Source organism: Alosa pseudoharengus, unplaced genomic scaffold, assembly GCF_046254945.1.
Source record: "Alosa pseudoharengus isolate Yale_2024_CS ecotype anadromous, Long Island Sound unplaced genomic scaffold, YU_APseudo_1.1 YU_APseudo_1.1_scf_13, whole genome shotgun sequence".
NCBI classification, from domain to species: domain Eukaryota; kingdom Metazoa; phylum Chordata; class Actinopteri; order Clupeiformes; family Clupeidae; genus Alosa; species Alosa pseudoharengus.
Window position 1 is genome coordinate 21,421,946 of NW_027468598.1, and position 16,931 is coordinate 21,438,876.

Below are 16,931 nucleotides of genomic sequence, written 5' to 3' on the forward strand. Positions count from 1 at the left end.
TTACACAACAGTTTGGCGAAGTGCCCGTCAAAGATGAACGGTTAGAGATGTGTGTGAAGGTGCAAAGTAGTACACCAAAGTACACAGTCGAGAAGGTGAGTAGGTAAACAAACTAAGCCAATGCCATGTGCTAAGTTGACCTGATCCAAACTCAGCCATATATGCCAAGAGACACTTACTTTTCTTTACTGAATTTGACGGGCAAGGCGGCGTTTTATGCACAAAGCGCAGCGCAATGTTTAACTTTTACCGTTTCCCTATATGTTCTCAGTTTGATACGGATGGTGCTATGTTCCTAATACCTAAGACGTTGCAGGTGGTTACTTGCTGGGAATGTATATCTACGCATGGCTTACAGTGTTGAAATATAACGAAGGGGTACATATTTCACAAATAATCAGTCATACAGGTTTTACTGGTTGTGTTTCCTTGGTTTAGCGAAAAAGAATGTTGTGCACAACCACGATATCATCCTTCATTAATGAATAATGGAAACAAGCAGGTTTCAGATTCACTTCAGTCTAATTATTTACATTTATTATTGCATGAAAATTCCACATTAAAATACATTTTAAAATAATAACAATATAAAAATAAAAACACATTATAAACATTTACATGTAGGCCTACCAACATTTACCCCCCACCCATTGACAAATCGTACAATTTAGAGGTTGGCGTTTTTAGAGAACAGAACATGTGTCGGCAATGCATAAATAAAATATGTCAGTATAATGGTCTTCAAACAGATACAAATGGTAGCTGTTCTTTATGTATTATCAAATGTGCAGAGCTAACAAAAGTTACTCACCACATCGAGTCGATGGAAACACTGAACAATACAAAGTGTTTCACCCCGCCACCACTCACCCACAGTCTTGTCAATGAAAATATTTAGATAAACAAACATTAGAGAATGTCAGTAGACTTACTCCCTATCAGACCTGAGGCGTTGTATTTCAGAATAAAGTTTATTTCCGGGGCACTCGGTACTCGCTAAGTCCCTGTGCCCCAAAATGGTGTAATTGGAGATCAAGAAGCCCTGTAACACTCCATGCTGTAGCAGGCGTTTGACGGATGACAAAGCTGCAGAAGTAGGAACATCATCTGAAAAGAGAGAGCAAACTTCATGTTGTCATGATCAGGAGGAGAGCCCGATGGCAAAATAAACAAATCATTGCAACGGCCGTCTTTGGGTTAGGTTTAGGCAAAACTGCTGCATGGGGAGAAATTATTTGCTTAATTGTTGTTGTGATAATGTCCTATTTCGGCATAATTTACATAAGTAGTTAATACAGCCTAATGGTAAATATTTGCATTTAACCCATCAGACATTTGTAATCTTGGTGACGTCGCAATTATTGGGGTTTCTATAATATTCTAAAGTATATAATGGGATAGGCTACAATATAAAATCGGACTCATTTTCATTTATTTTTTTCTTACCGTTAAAATTGCCCATGAAGGCGATCCCAACAGAGTCCAGGTTATGCCCTTTGCTGTGCGCCCCAACGATGCCCCATCCGCGTCCCTCATATACCATCCCATTTTGCCCGACTAAGAAGCTGCAAAAACAAGTTTAACAAAAGCAACTTTTAGTAATACATTTCGTTACAATTAAAGCAAGACGAGACAGGGATTATATTAAGAAAAAGTAACTAGGCTACTGTAGGCTACGACCTAACCTGTAACCGATGTCATCAAAGTCTCTATCCCTCATGTGCATCTTCTGTATACGGATTACTTGTTCCATACAATCCTGTGCAGTAGCACAATTCCGGATTGTCGTGTGGTGGATGACCACTCTCTTGGCAGGTTCACTCATTTCTTTTTTACTCCGGGGGTCCATGGCTCCCCAGTCAGATCGAGAGGTTATATTTACTGCAGGAAGGAAACTGCAATTTTATTTACGTCCTCTGTATGAGTTTACCTATAACTGCATGACCAAGTACTTAGATCTAGCTATAATCTTACCTTCCTGCCTTTCGAACGGACAGTATCCAGATCGTCTTGTATCTTCTTTGTCCATGTTTACATGCAACATCGCCTCTCCAAATGTGTTTTAATCGTTTGGTAAATAAGCCACCACCTCGTCACTAGGCATTGCAGTCACGCGATTACGGAACAAGGGTTTACTCAATGCTCAGATACGGACTATCTCTCCGCGTACTTTCCCATGTCACACCATACCACTGATCGCACGGACGGAAAACTGTGCGTTGCACAATAAAAGTGAAACAATATAGCAGCAAAAGACTTCACTATATTTAGGACAATTTTGTACTCCCAAATACACAAACACGGAAGTATTTTTTTTTTTTACAGAAGACTCACACCCATTATGGTGGTGACTAGTCGATGCTTGTTTGGATCCATTAAGTGATGAGAAATCAAATGAATCACATACATCTCAAAACAAGAATTTGTTTGCATATATTGTTCCACATAAAAGGCCTATTTATATCATGAGCATTGTTGGGGAGAAACATAATACCCTTAATCATAAAGCACATCACAAACAAAAAATAATCAACATATTCACAACATTTGAAAAAATGAAAATGAGAGCAAAACAGTTTTTTCCATTTGGATTTAATTTCTGTTTGTAAAAAAAAGGCTAAAAAATACCTACAACAAATATGGACAAAGCCTGGGCTGCTGCTGACATTAGAGAATTTTCTAGCGATAGTAAAAAGAAAAATCCACCCTGATACAAGCTGGAATAAACAGTTCTTCACAAGCACCTGATTCAGGCGCAACAGTTCTCACAACAGTTCTCACACTTTTTGGACAGTATGACAAAAGTCCTGTTAAGTCACTGATGTCGGCAGGGTGAGAGATCGAAATGCCCAATGTGGCAGTAGCAGTGGAACTTCCTCTTCCCTTTTTCATTCTGTCCAGCGATGTCCACAGTGGGGGGCCGTGCACACGTAGTACAGACGCATGGCATCCTGAGATAAAGATTTAGCATGTTACACTCTGGAAATGTCCAAGACAGTATGCACTATACACCCAGAAATACACTATCATGCCCATGTCATCCTTTTTAGCATTAATAACTAGCTTCTATGCCAGTAACGTCAATATTACCAAGATTTTAAAAAAGGAATAAAATATTAGACTATTTTAAATATATGATTATACAAAGCCCCTGAAAAGGCAATCCATAGGAAAAAAAACAACACATATAGACATTATATTTTTACGTGTTGCATTTTTTGCTGTTGAGAAATACGATATATTTCTTTCTCCAAAGTGACAAAAATAAGTGGGAGGCCTCACAATTTCCAATACATATGCTATTTCACACATTAAGTTATTTTGTACACATTGTATGCATTCAAAGCCAGAAAAAGAAAAATAACATTATGTGAACAACATGTTTCTGGACTGGAGTGGTCAGTAGTATGTGTTGGTGCCTGCATCAATGGCTTACATGTTGTCTGGTTATGTTGCTGATCGAATCAATCAACGGCAACCAAAGTTAAGCAATGGCTTCTTAGAAGCAAGGGAACCTATCATGGGAGTGGAGGGAGGGTGGATCCAGGACACCAGACACCTTCTGGGGGTGTTCAGGGTCTAATTCAACAAGACGGCCAAGAAAAATGGTGCCCGCTTGAAAACCCCAGTGAAATGCTCATGAAGGTTTCTCTGATGGTGACATTTTTTGTTCTCCTGCTTTGGTTCTTTCTCTGGGCAATTAGGCTACTAAATTTGCTTAGAGCCCGCATCAACGGTGCATAAGCACTTGCTTGTGAAGCGTACTTGTTGTGCATGAAGGCTGCTTTGTTGGTGATTTTTTGTGTTTGCAGTTTTGGTTGTTGATTAGTCACTGTGGGAAATCCCTTATACAGTCCTTGCCTGTCCCTCATTTAATCTCCACTCTTAACCCCATAATTATTAACTCTCCAATATGATACTCATCACTCAGTCCTTATAATAATAATAGTGACAATTAACTTTTATTTATATATCTACCTATACCATGATATATGCATATGTCCCATCTGTTATCTCCTGAATTTAAGAGTTATGGAGGAAGTGACAGTGATCTTTACCTCAGCCTTCATGCTGTGTGACTGGAAGAACACTGCCTCCTTGTGGCCACATCTGAAAACACAAGGAAATTATTAAACACAAGCCCAGGGGGGTATTCCAGAAAGGAGGTTTAACAAACACTGAGATAAAACTTAACCTCTGGGTTGTCTGAACCCGTGGCGACTAAACCCGAGCTGTCGGTTCCAAAACACCGGTTTCTAATTAGTTCAATCAACCCCGTGTTAGTTATCCAAGAGTTGTGCGCGTTCATGGCAAACTTATAAATAACTTATAAAGAGAGTCAAAACCATGAGTGAAAACGGAGCAGCAATTTCTCCTTGAAGCTTACGAGGAGGAGAAAACTGTAATAACAAAAAAGGGCAATACTTGAGCGTCTGCCAAGGAACGAGACCTTGCTTGACAGAGAATAACCTAACTGACAGTGTAAATGCGTAAGTTTAGGAAAGCCTATTAATGTCAAATGCACAATATATTAAATAATTCAGTGGACATTACGTATTGACTGCTTTGAATGATACTTTCTTAAACTAGCCTATTGTCACAGATTGAGTGGGTCATAGACTCCTTGTGCAGCCCAAATGTCATTTCTATTTTGCGGGTTCTGCTGTGGGCCAAGTTAAACCTTTTTGCGCTCCAGCATCGGAATCAGGGTAAGCTGCATTCAGGGTAGGCTACCCATCAAGTTCTCCTGTAATTGCACATGTTGCACAAGTTAGAGCCTATACATTAATTAGCCTGTAGTGGATCTGATAATATTCCCATAATGTATAGGCCTAACGCACCCTGTTGAAATGTGTTGCCCAAATTAGATTCCCGGTAGATCCTGGCATCGTGTAGCCCAGTCGTTCTCAAATTGGAGGGGTCCCATCCAAAAATAGAAGTGTCCTATGGCCTATACATTAGACCTACTTGTACATGTATGCAGTGGAAACCTATTGACATAATTTGCCTCGTTTATGGATGACGCTTTAATGGGCACTTGCATTCCATCCATGGAGCCGATGATGTTAGGAAAGCATGGAATAGTGTGTGTGTGGTGTCTGGTGAGCCACGGACAAATGTCCACCATGGTGTAGGCTACATGAAAGATTTATTTTATTCTATACTACTCTAATTGATCCACGATGCGTAACGTTAGAAATGTATGGATGGAAGGATTCCGCTGAAAAACGGTAGCGCTCTCGCAAAAACTCGTTTGGAAAAGAAAGGACATCATGTTGTGGTCTTATCACCCCCTCACGGTGAATAGCACGGATGATTTGTGCTTCTATGTCAATCGGACCTTCCTCAAAAGGTGTGACAAATGTCAAAACAGTAAACATTATGATGCTCCATGCACTTAAATAACCGACATAACCTGAACAAAACCTACCCCCTACCAGTTTATATTCAGAGCCTATGTTACCATAGTGACTTACATAGCCTGATCATTTTGGAACTGAAATCCCAGGTTAACCGCTTACTCTAGGTTAACATACCCAGTTAAGCCAGTACACCTGCTTTCTGGAATACCTCCCAGTTTTGCATGAGAGCATCTCACATGTTTAGGAGGAAATTCAGCCTTAAATGGCAAAAGCAGAAAACCACCACCATGAACAGGGGAAATTCCAAATGCTGATCTGCTTTAGCGTTTAGTCAAATGCACCAAGGCATAAAAGGGTGCAATACTTGTCTGCAGAGTAACCCTTTGTACTGGGTACTACAAAGGGTCAGTGAGAGCACATCACTGGAGAGACTGTGATGGTGGCAGACGAGGAGATGGTCACTCACTTGGGACATGGGTGGTCCTCTGTCCGAGGCAGTGTTGGATCCTGGGATACATCTGCAATGATCTGCGTCAACTCACTGAAAAGTAGACACAAGAAAACATTCAATACCTTAGATCAGCCATCACCAAATGGCGGACCGCGGTCCGAGTCCGGACCGTGACGTGATCCTATCCGGACCCAGACCATAATAGCCTAATTTAGATTTTCACGTAAGATGTCAAAGCTGCGCTAAATGTTTCGTTGGTTAGGATAACAGCATTTACTTCAGGAGCTTCAGGAACCATAATTTCGCTTGCTGCTACTCAGCCAGTGAAATCTGTGAATTCTGATAAAGTCGAGTCAGTGAGTAAAGTAGCCTACTATGGAGACGGGACGAGAAACAATCAGATGGATATCTAAGTTAACGATAAGTAAGTTATTTTCAAATTATCGATTGCTCAAAGAGGAGAAAGCTAGACAGCGAAAACAGAACTTTATATAACGATTTTAAGCGCCAATTTGAAGCACCTCTACTAGACAAAGCATATATTTTGAGCAAGCATAGGGTAGGCTAGGCCCATTGGGTAGGCTAGGCCCAAGGCAATATGATTGATCCACCACAATCTAGTTAAGCCTACATGCATTCACTGCCCAACAATGTGATATTCCTGGGTTTCCAGGATTTCGGTTCAACATAAAAAAAACTAAACAAATTAAATTAAACTTGCTGATTAATTGGTTCAAGGAACCAGCTGTGGAATATCCATCCTTGTCTCAGCTCAAATTTTATTTTAAGTTCACGTTAAGATCTTAAAAATAGCCACGGATACTCAGTTTTTCTCCCCAATTAGGCTACTCTTATCTTGCCTTATTTCTCCTCATTTCGAATGTTGCCTTTTAGGCTACTTATTTTATTTCACATTAAACATTAGGCCTAGGCCTACAATCTTCTATTTCTTGAATTTCCCCTTGGGGATCAATAAAGTATCTATCTATCTACAACTAGGCTCCATCCATTCATCCTAATATTATACATACATACATATACATAGCCTAAACACGCACGTTAAACATTATGATGCTCCGGACCTTTGCTTGAGGAAATTTTCCGTAACTGGACCTCGCTGAAGATTAATTGAATACCCCTGCCTTAGATGTTACTCGAGTAAGTCTGCTTACAACATTGTAAAAGGCCACAGTGACACTGTAAGGGGAAGTGGGCGATTTCATTACTTTTATGACCAAATGAATACATTGTTATTGCTCCCTCAGACTAACTAAATTGCTGGCATTGACTGACTACATGAGCACACACTTACTCAACCTCGTGGGTGATCTTGTTGACGTAAATGCAGCTATTGTCTGCCTCCTGCTGGTAATCACAGTTCCTGCACTGAGGACATGAATGACAGAAGACATTTTCAGTGCACAACATAACACGCTCAGGTATTACAGTCAAGAACTCTAGTTATTGTATAAAACCCTCAACACACATGTCCTTCTGTACAGAACACAGAATACATCCCTCAACATTTGGGATTAATTGAGACAGATCAGATCTTAACACTGACACTAGAATGATGAATGGACTAAACACACATACACATAATGTACAGGACTTGGCTTGCTGTTACCATCATGGTGTCACAAGTTCTCAATACCTTGTTGACTACCGGATATTCAATTCACAAGTGTTTTTGTGTGTGTGGGCTGTGTGTTAATATTACATGCACACTTTGCTTGTCCAAGTCTTTATTCGAGCATCTAAACTAGCCTACTTTGTTTTCTTTCTTAAATGCCTCTTCAAAAAGGAGACAATGAATGGTTTACTAAATGCATGTTTAACATGATAAAACAAAAGTCAGGTATTTTAAATAGAGGCTGCACATTGATATAGGCTGGTGTCTAACACCCAAAAACCTGTGGTACGTATCAGTAACAACAAAGTAGGTGTCAGGTGACTTACTGCATATAACAGGATGCGATTCTCCTTGTCCTCTTTTGGATATAACATGTTATTGCTGTAAAACAAACAAACAAACAACAAAAACACAGGTCATATGATCAGATGTTTGAAGCTAAATGCGTAAGACCTAGAGTTCAGTAGTAGGGTACAGTAGCAAGACTAGCCTACATCCTGTACTTGTCTCTCCAGCAAACATTTCATGGCATCGTCTGAAGGTCTTGTCTGCTGTGTGTGGTGGCTTCCACTTTGCAGACAAGCCATCATCGGTAGAAATACAATTTAAAAGTTAATTTACAGGCCACCGGCATACCGACTCTCCTTTACCTATATTGAAACATTTTAGAACGACTGGAAAACACAAATAAAAGTCCTAAGACTAGGTAACGTTAAGTAGGAGGCAAGGCAAGTAGCAGTTTACAACGCATATGCTTAAGTATCCTTACCATTCCTGACAGAAACGAATACCGACAAACCCCGGTTCATACGTGCCACCTTCTAGGTCCATTTTTATAGAATACTTCAGACAGCTTCCCAGATAACGTCAGTAGTATTCTATTTATTGAAGTTATCTTTCTGAAAGATAAACACTGGAGACCCACAGCCTTCTTGCCTGCTACTTTCGATGCAACCATAGATTTAAACAAAGCATGCGCAGTATCATTTGAATAGCTTGTACAGAACGATTGGTTTAAGTGGCGCCCCCATGATGTGGAGGACGAAATAGCATCATTCACTTTGTTTTATTCCCTCTAATTAGCAGCAAACACAAACTCTCTCCAGAATTATTGGCACCTCTGCTAAAGTTGACTAAAAACTGGTATGAAAAATAATCTGTTGGTGATTTATTGTAATCTCACAATTAAAAAAAAAAAAGGGAAAATCCAATTTTAAAGGGAAGCAAATTTATTTTGAGAAGAAGGAAAATCTCATGAAGAAATAAATATTTTTAACTAAAACATGGTGCTCACAATTATTGGCACCCCTGAAAAATCTTATATACAAAACCTAACAGAAGCATTTTCCTATCTAATTTCAATTTATTTAAGTTAATCAGAGTGTCTGTGAACTTTCAGAAGTAGTTAATGACTTTCTTTTTCACTAAGGTATGAAAATAAAGTGACACAGAGGCTAAATCCTTTAGTCATTTTTCAACATAAGAAAGACAAGAGAATACACTAAATTTAAATAAAAAGAAAGTGTGTTGACATTTGTAAGTCAGGGAATGTCTGTACAAGGTACTTTGTTGAAAATGCCTATATTTACAATTAAAACAATGATTAAATGGTTCTAATCAACCGGAAATGTGACAAACATGCTTGGACAAAGACCCAAGGTTATCTTGCCCCCATGTACAGTATGGAGGATGGTAAGATAGGCAAACAATTTAATAAGAACCACTATTGGAGAGTTACATACAAAGGTGTCATATTGGGGTCACTAAGTCCCCCAAAAAATCTTCAAAAGTGACCTCATTGCTAATAGCTTATTTAGAGGGCATGCTAGGTAACAGCCTGTCCAGTCATTTAATTACCAAGGTAAACGGTTACTAAATACAGTGACTTTGTCTGGAAGTGTGGTCTATTGTCAGATGAAACGAAAATTGCGCTTTGGCTAGAAACACATTAGGTGTGTTTGGCATATATAGAAGAATGACTACTCTGAAAAAAATCCTAATGAGAATTATGGTGGAGGCACTGTGCTATTGTGGGGTTGTTTTTATTTCCAAAGACCTTGGGAATCTAATTAAGGTGCATGGTATCCTGAACAACAAGAAAAACCTGAACATTTTCAAAGGAAATCTGTCAATCTCTGACAAGACACTAAAAGTTGGTCATGATTGGATCATTCATCAGGTCAATAAACCAAAACAATCATCCAGATCAATATGGTTTACTGAACACAAAATCAAGCTTCGGCCATTGCCATCTCAGTCCCCTGATCTAAACTCCATAGAAACATAGTGTGGTGAGTCAAAGAGGAGAATGCACAAGTGTGGACCCAGGAATCTGGACGATCTGGGGAGATTTTGTAAAGACAGAAAGTCTTAAATCTTTTGCTTTTGCTTGTATTCTCCAACTTTATGGGGTGTCAGGTGAATATTACAAGCTGTTTTATTGGCAAAGGGAGGCTTAAGAAGGTATTATAAGCAGGGGTGCCAATAATTGTGAGCAACGTGTTTTTGTTAAAAATATAAAATATAAATTTCTTTATGAGATTTTCCATTTTCTCAAAATAAATTTGCTTCTCTTCAAGGTTGGATTTGTCCTATTTTTTGTCGTTGTGAGATTACAATAAATCACCAACAGATTATTTTTTATACCCGTTTTTAATCAACTTTAGCAGAGGTGCCAATAATTCTGGAGGGTACTGTACATATTAAAAGAATTACGATAATATTTAATTTTAAATGTGCAGAAATAAGGTGAACAAATACACATGTTTTTTTTTTTTATTATTAATTTAATTAAAATGATAATTTAGATAAATTGTGTTTAAGCTTTTTTGACTTGGCCTACAGCTTTTTTGTTGTTGACAGATTTGACTATCTTATCAGCCTCAACTTAGTCGAAATCCTACAAACACAGTGTCATTATCTGCAGAACAGAAAATGTCATTTCGGCCACAGCCCCACAGATTCACCCAAACTCTGTCACCTAGGGACAGCTCAATGACGCTGCTTATGCTGGCCACCTGGCTCATCCTGTTGGGCAGAGTAGTGTGGTAAGCAGAGACCACTTTAACGCCATTCTTCTGAATGATGACCTCCCCGCGGCCATAAACAGAGGCGTGGACAGTGAAGTAATAGAAGCCAGCCATGGGGCATGTGAACACACCAGTGGTTGCGTCGTAGCCCTCTCGCTTGTTGACCAGAATGTGGTGAAATTTAAGGACACCATTGTGAGCTGGATAATTATCACAAGGAATGAGTTTTGCAGTGAAGGCCACCGTCTTGTCTGAAAGTGCAAAGAAAATCAGTAGGTGTTAGTTAACAGTAGGCTAGCCTAAGCCTATGGCTACACTTGGACAATAAAAAGCAATGCTGAAACAAACAATAATATAATTACTCTAGATTGTGGACATAAAGAGACATTGATTTTAGAGATGACTATAAATGAATTGAGATCATCAAGAATGTCATCAAGAATATTTAAGTTTCCTCACTGACCAATATCATCAGGGCCATCCCCACGACCATCTGTAGGATTTTGAGGCTGTGGTTCTGGGTCTATGGGCACATGAGATGGAAACAGTAGCAATCATTAGTTAGCCATCACTAGTCTATCAAATCAGCAACAGTAACAACAGATCAATAACAATCGTCTATTGAAAGCTTGGTGATTCAATTTACTTGTGTAATCAATGTGTAATGTAATCAAACCATACTCTAAATACTAGTCACTGAAGAGTGTTATCAGCTTATTGATACACTGACCAACATTAGGCAGGCCATCTCCACGTCCATCTGCACCTGTGACATTTGAACAATTAATCCCATTATTATTATTATTATTATGATTATGATTATTGTTATTATTATTATTATTATTATTATTATTATTATTTGATGTCAAGTCTTCTAATCAGGGTTGCGCAAAATTCAAATTGCAACTCTGTTTCCTATTTGCTACCTCAATTGAAATGCAAGTGAAATTCAAGAATTCAATTGGAATTTTTAAAGCCAGTTTAAAGTAAATTCTGGAATATTGCACAACCCTGCTGTACTCTTAAAACAAATGTGTTGGAAACAAGTTGTGTTGTTTTCAACACATGCGTTTTAAGAGGGTACTAATACAAAACATTGCTGTGATTGCTATTCACTGTTGAATGCTGTTCACTGTCAAAGGCAAGTGAGGGTTACATGATTCTTCTCCAACCACATTCCATTCCATATCAGACACATACAGACAGGCAAGACAGACAAATAAACAAAGCATTCAGGCAGAAACTGATTTTGTTTGTGTTTGTCTAACAATTAGAAAATGTTGTGAGTGGGCATGTAAATGTGGTGAGGTGCTGCAAATCAAACCTGGTTATATTCCTGTAACAAGGAATCCAGGCAAGCATTCAGTCAACAAGAGACTTAAGTTATGCTACAACCCAGGTCTTGTTAAATTAACAGTTTATCTGAATGCTATTTCCAGAGCTGGGTACTGGAATATATGTTAACTCAAGAAAGCACATCATGCCATTAGAATTCTTTATAGTAAATAAATTGGAAACACTGATACCTGTTCTGTTTGTTTGATCCATCCTGATGTATGTGTCTAAGTTCTATGGGCAAACTATTTGCAAAGGGCTCTTTACGAATATAAGGCCTAGTGGCTGAGAAGGCGTGGTCTTTCGTGTGACAGACAGACATTCTTTTTTATTAACACAGTAACAACTGAGGTGGCTTCAACCGGTTTGCCGACGCACATATCTCTTGTTCAGTTGTCGTTCAGTCTGCTTCAGTGCTCTTTAAGTAACACATTGAACACATTGAGGGGTAGGATGCTGTTGTGGGTATTCCGTGCCCTGTTTGTATCAGGCTTACCATGATTTTTCAAAAATCAGTAAGTAAAGTTTGTCAGCCAACAAGTTTTTCAGATATTGCTTTTGGGGAGGTGTTGCAATAACCTAATTTGTTTCATATCAAGATACAGTGTTTAAATACGTGTATGTATTGTTTATATTTACAATATACAAAGCAGAAACTTGGTCTGTTGAGGTGGAATGCAGTGGGGTGAGGAATTAACCTCAGGGTATATCAGGTCTGGAAGAGCCAGATCTGTTTGAATGCCAACTGACATAAAAAGTGAACTGAAATAAACAGTGTACTTTTTGGTAGATCACTTTACTGCTATTTTGTAGGATTGTATTGAAATCAATGAATTGTTATTGAAACATTTTCCAAATCCGTCAATCCGTAAAACATCACAGATGATATTTTTTCAGGGCTGTCAACCTCAAACGTAGAATCAGTAAACAATTTCCAGATGTGACAAGGACATAAATGACATAAATGCACAGCCACTTTACAATAATATTAGTATGCTGCTTCAGTACACTGGTGTAACTGGTGCTCTTTTAAAAATGGACCCTATTTAACTTTTTAAATACCACACAAACACTTTTGCACTCCTCTTTATATTTCACCCTGTATGATTACTGTATGTATATACAGATATACAGCTCTAGAAAATTAAGACACCACTGCAAATTTGAATATGATCGTCAACTCATTCGAATGTAACCGTAGGATGACATCAGAAAAATGTGCAGTGGTCTCTTAATTTTTTCCAGAGCTGTATATATTTTTTAGTATGTTTTAGTATGTTTAGTATGTATGACTGTCCCCTTCCTGTTGTGGTATATGTTGCACCCTTCTCTTGTAGATGAGTAACGAAATTTCGCTTTTGCAAAATACTGTATGCTAAGGTGACAATAAAGCACTACTTGACTTGACTTGACTTGACTTGAGATGCATCGGAAGCACACATGTTTTGGACTGTAAAATGGAAAGGAGAGGAGAGAACAATCTAACACCTGGGCTGGTCTATGGGCAGGACACATCTTTGTGGTAGTGTGAGGTGTATTCCGGTATGACAACAGGAAAGCACCAAGGTGCTGGTTGAGGGATTTTGTGCCATGTGAAGACTTGAGAGCGTGCTTCATGGGCTGAACAAATCTTTCAGCAAGACCATTTGTAGCTGGGTGATATGGCGAGGATTTAATGTGCAGAATACCATTCTCTTCCATGAATGTCTTGAATTCTTCAGACACTAATTGTGGGCCATTATCACAAACAAGCTGTTGTAGTCACCCAAAATGACTGAAAATAGACCTTAGCTCTTCAATGGTTCTCACTGCAGAGGTGTTCTTCATGATGGCAACCTCCGGCCATTTGCTATGAGCGTCAACTACCACTAAAAACATGCGGTGTGCAAAGTCTATGTGAACCCTTTGCCAAGGTTCTTCAGGCCAGGACTTTGCCTTCTCCTCTATTGCTGCATCCAGTCCTGGCCACCAGAGATAGCTGCATTCAATTTCATTCATTCTCATCACACCACAATGTCCAGAGTGAAGTTCCTCAATCACTTTTTCTCTCAATGGCGGGGGAATAATGACCCACACAATAAGCATCCAAACTGGACTGAAAGGTCATTCCTTCTCACCATATGGTTTTAAGCTCGGTGTCAGCAGTCCTCTCTTCCCCCTAGTGACAATGTCTACAACCTCAGACAGGATTGGATCAACACGAGTGTATTTTCTTCACATGACCTGAGGTTACTGGAGCAACTGCCACTTCTCTAAAGTAAAGGATCTCCGCTGGTTTTGGCTCGGTGTGTGTGATTGGTATCGGGAGTCTGGAGAGCCAGTCTGCATTTCTGTGCTGGCTTGCTTTTCTATATTTAATGTCATAGTGGTGGGCGGATAATAGCAGAGCCCATCGTTGCATGTGACTAGAGGTGAGGGGTTGGTGGTCTGTCAGTAGTGTGAATTTTCTGCTATAGACCCTTTCAACAATAAAAACAAAAACAATGCTTGAACGTTCTATTTGGTTCCCAATCTACTTCCTCTGCATATTTCTCCACAACAGGTAGCCTAGGCTAAACTTCATCTGCATCGCTAACTTCAGCTAAATATGTTACGTTGGTTAGAGAGGTATTTTTTGTTTTCACTGTTTCCGTAATGTGTAGCTGGGTCATGGTTGGAGAAACGTTAAAGCAGCTGCAGGTCAACTAACGTTAGCTAAGTCTTCATTACCTCTGGCAACCCAGAAGAGGCTCGCGTCTGGTAGTCTTGAGAATGTTCACCAGTGTTTTGATCAGCCACAAAACTCAATTTTCCAGCCAGGAAAATACATTGCCTTTATCTATGATTGGTTCATTGGAAACATTGTTGAACGTTCAGATGAACATGGTGACATTTTTGTGAAATTCATGAAGTGTGTCAACAACATCCTCACATGGCCATCGGACCAAAGACAGATCCCCTGTTGGGTGTCATTCCAACATATCATTTGTTGTGTCAGTGTGCCAGACATCTATGAACGCAGTGCTCGCCAATACGAACTTGACCAAAATGACCATGACAAAATGATGCCACTGCTTCCACAATTTCTTGGATAATACTTAAAGACACTATTCCATTTAATTTTCAATTTAATTTTATTTGGAGTGACAGGGGCAAGGAAAAACTCACTTTTATTTGTATTGTTCTTACACTATGTAACATTCTTGTTATTTAGTTTGAAAGTTTGATGGCGGGTCTCTTTCATGGGTTAAGGGGTTAATCTGTGACAGTCTCAGTATTTAATTGTTTGCCGTCACTGAGCATAATACTAAGTTATTTCCACTATTTTCATGCTTTATCATCACTAAATTCTCCCTGATCTACATTCCAGACTTCTGGAAACAATGTCCAAAATGGTGCATTATGAAGAATAAAATTCATATTATGGAGCTTCATAGTCAACATTTTTATTTCATTAAAAGAAAGAACGAATGTGTATCTTTATCTGGTATAAATCCCATTAGGATCATCAAGGGTCCAAATATGGGGTTCCAAAAAAGTCACATTTGCCGGAGAGGGTTTTTGGACCCCCATAAAACCCCCACCAGTGCTACCATAACCCTCAAATTAATTTTGGAAAGAGCAAAGTTCCCAAACATAACAAATAAATATGATCATTAATCGTGGTGCTACGGCCACCCAAAAAGTGAAAAATCACACATGCCGTCAACATTTTTTAGGACTTTGGTGACCCACCTCTCACCTAACAGTAAGGAATGTTGATTCTGCCTCCAGAATTGTGTAGTACAGGCTACAATGAACTACCACACCAGTTTCCAGCCTTCTACCACTATTAGAACAGACGTTATGGGCTTCCAAAAATGGCAAAGGATGAAATGTGAAATTCCAATGTGTCAATTAGGGCCGTGGCACCCGAATTTCAAATGGACGGCATGGGCAAACCGTTTGAGATATTGACCTGAAACTTCAGATTCCTCAGTTTGGTAACATAAGGCATATTTTCACCGCTTTTCAGCCAAATCTGAGAGGTACCATGTACATGATACCCCGATTTTGGCTGTTTTCACTTGGAATGACCCAAGGGCTTATGTGATCCCAAAAGGGAGTCTCTGGAACCTGTACAGTCCTTTATGTGTTACTACCGTCAACAGTTCCTGAGATTCAGGGTCCACATGCATCTGGCGATATGCCTGACATAGCCTAAGTCTATATCTTACTAAACTTCTGCTCTCCAGCCAGACCAGATAAAATGTTGTTAATGAGTGGTAATGGATACTGTTCAGCAGTCAACACTGGGTTCACAGTGACTTTAAAATCGCCACAAATTCGTACAGCCCACGAACACAATAGGTGTAGCCCATTCACTAGTTCTCACTGGTTCCAATACTCACTAATCTCACTAATATTAACTAATCTGTCTAATTCAACCTCTACTAAGGGTTTAATGGCATAAGGAACAGGCCGGGCTTTTAGGCACTTTTGGACACTTCCCGGTGTGATGGTTAACTTGACCGTAATGTCCTTCATGCTGCCGAAGTCACCATCAACATTCGAAGATCTCCCGTAGGGGGCCTGTGCCACCATCATCAATGAGGAACACTTCTTGCCAGTTAAGTTGGAGTTTTTCCAACCATCTGCGGCCCAACAGGGCTGGGCGGTTTCCGTTAATGATGAACAGAGGTAAAGCCATTTTCTGCTGATTGTATTCCACTATCACATTCACACCTCCCAACACTGGAACAGCCTCTCCTGTGTAGCTTTTTAATCTCAATTTAGTCACTCGAAGAGGAAGGTGTTGCAGCTTATCTTTGTAGACTTGTTCTGACACCATGGATACACGCGAACCAGTATCTACTTGCATCCGCACATGTTGGTTCTCTAACAGTGGTGTAACCCAGTGTCCATCATCACTGTCCTTGATTGACAGGACACACACTATGTCATCATCTGACTCACCACTCTGTTCATCCTGGTCATGCTCCATCTTATTCACGTGTGTCTTTTCAGTTCTGTGGAAAACATGCACTTTCTTCGTATCATTGTGTTGTTTATCTTGCCCTCGATATGGCCCTTCTTGCCACAGTTTCGGCAATCTAAGTCCCTACACCAGCACTCTGATGCTTGGTGCCCTGTTTTCCCGC

At 39.5% G+C, this 16,931-nt stretch overlaps 3 protein-coding genes across 3 annotated transcripts; all 3 read right to left on the reverse strand.

Moving 5' to 3' along the window:
- Nucleotides 1-515: 515 nt before the first annotated feature.
- pglyrp5 (peptidoglycan recognition protein 5) lies at nt 516-2,354 on the reverse strand. Its single transcript, XM_076282528.1, has 4 exons — nt 1,975-2,354; nt 1,686-1,881; nt 1,447-1,565; nt 516-1,107 (listed from the first exon to the last, which is right to left on the reverse strand). The coding sequence occupies exons 1-4, from the start codon at nt 2,042-2,044 to the stop codon at nt 929-931; spliced, it is 564 nt and encodes a 187-aa protein (XP_076138643.1). The 5' UTR covers nt 2,045-2,354; the 3' UTR covers nt 516-928.
- A 219-nt stretch (nt 2,355-2,573) lies between these two features.
- Nucleotides 2,574-8,396, reverse strand: polr2i (RNA polymerase II subunit I). The gene is made up of 6 exons (XM_076282530.1): nt 8,217-8,396; nt 7,774-7,828; nt 7,127-7,200; nt 5,830-5,904; nt 4,059-4,110; nt 2,574-2,951 (listed from the first exon to the last, which is right to left on the reverse strand). Exons 1-6 carry the CDS (start codon nt 8,276-8,278, stop codon nt 2,889-2,891), a joined length of 381 nt encoding a protein of 126 aa, XP_076138645.1. The 5' UTR covers nt 8,279-8,396; the 3' UTR covers nt 2,574-2,888.
- A 1,710-nt stretch (nt 8,397-10,106) lies between these two features.
- On the reverse strand, nt 10,107-12,064 carry LOC143121181 (complement C1q and tumor necrosis factor-related protein 9-like). The gene is made up of 4 exons (XM_076281577.1): nt 12,003-12,064; nt 11,207-11,242; nt 10,940-10,999; nt 10,107-10,727 (listed from the first exon to the last, which is right to left on the reverse strand). Exons 1-4 carry the CDS (start codon nt 12,022-12,024, stop codon nt 10,330-10,332), a joined length of 516 nt encoding a protein of 171 aa, XP_076137692.1. The 5' UTR covers nt 12,025-12,064; the 3' UTR covers nt 10,107-10,329.
- Between the last annotated feature and the right edge of the window lie 4,867 nt (nt 12,065-16,931).

Excerpts from the sequence above, each read along its gene's own strand:
- pglyrp5 (XM_076282528.1), bottom strand. The coding sequence starts at position 2,044 with ATGTTGCATGTAAACATGGACAAAGAAGATACAAGACGATCTGGATAC. Across the intron at positions 1,882-1,974 it reads TCCGTTCGAAAGGCAGGAAG|TAAATATAACCTCTCGATCT; the intron begins GTAAGATTATAG and ends TCCTTCCTGCAG. Across the intron at positions 1,566-1,685 it reads TTTGATGACATCGGTTACAG|CTTCTTAGTCGGGCAAAATG; the intron begins GTTAGGTCGTAG and ends TTGTTTTTGCAG.
- polr2i (XM_076282530.1), bottom strand. The coding sequence starts at position 8,278 with ATGGACCTAGAAGGTGGCACGTATGAACCGGGGTTTGTCGGTATTCGT. Across the intron at positions 7,829-8,216 it reads ATTCGTTTCTGTCAGGAATG|CAATAACATGTTATATCCAA; the intron begins GTAAGGATACTT and ends TTTGTTTTACAG. Across the intron at positions 4,111-5,829 it reads GAGGACCACCCATGTCCCAA|ATGTGGCCACAAGGAGGCAG; the intron begins GTGAGTGACCAT and ends TTGTGTTTTCAG.
- LOC143121181 (XM_076281577.1), bottom strand. The coding sequence starts at position 12,024 with ATGGATCAAACAAACAGAACAG. Across the intron at positions 11,243-12,002 it reads GGATCAAACAAACAGAACAG|GTGCAGATGGACGTGGAGAT; the intron begins GTATCAGTGTTT and ends CAAATGTCACAG. Across the intron at positions 11,000-11,206 it reads AGATGGCCTGCCTAATGTTG|ACCCAGAACCACAGCCTCAA; the intron begins GTCAGTGTATCA and ends ATGTGCCCATAG.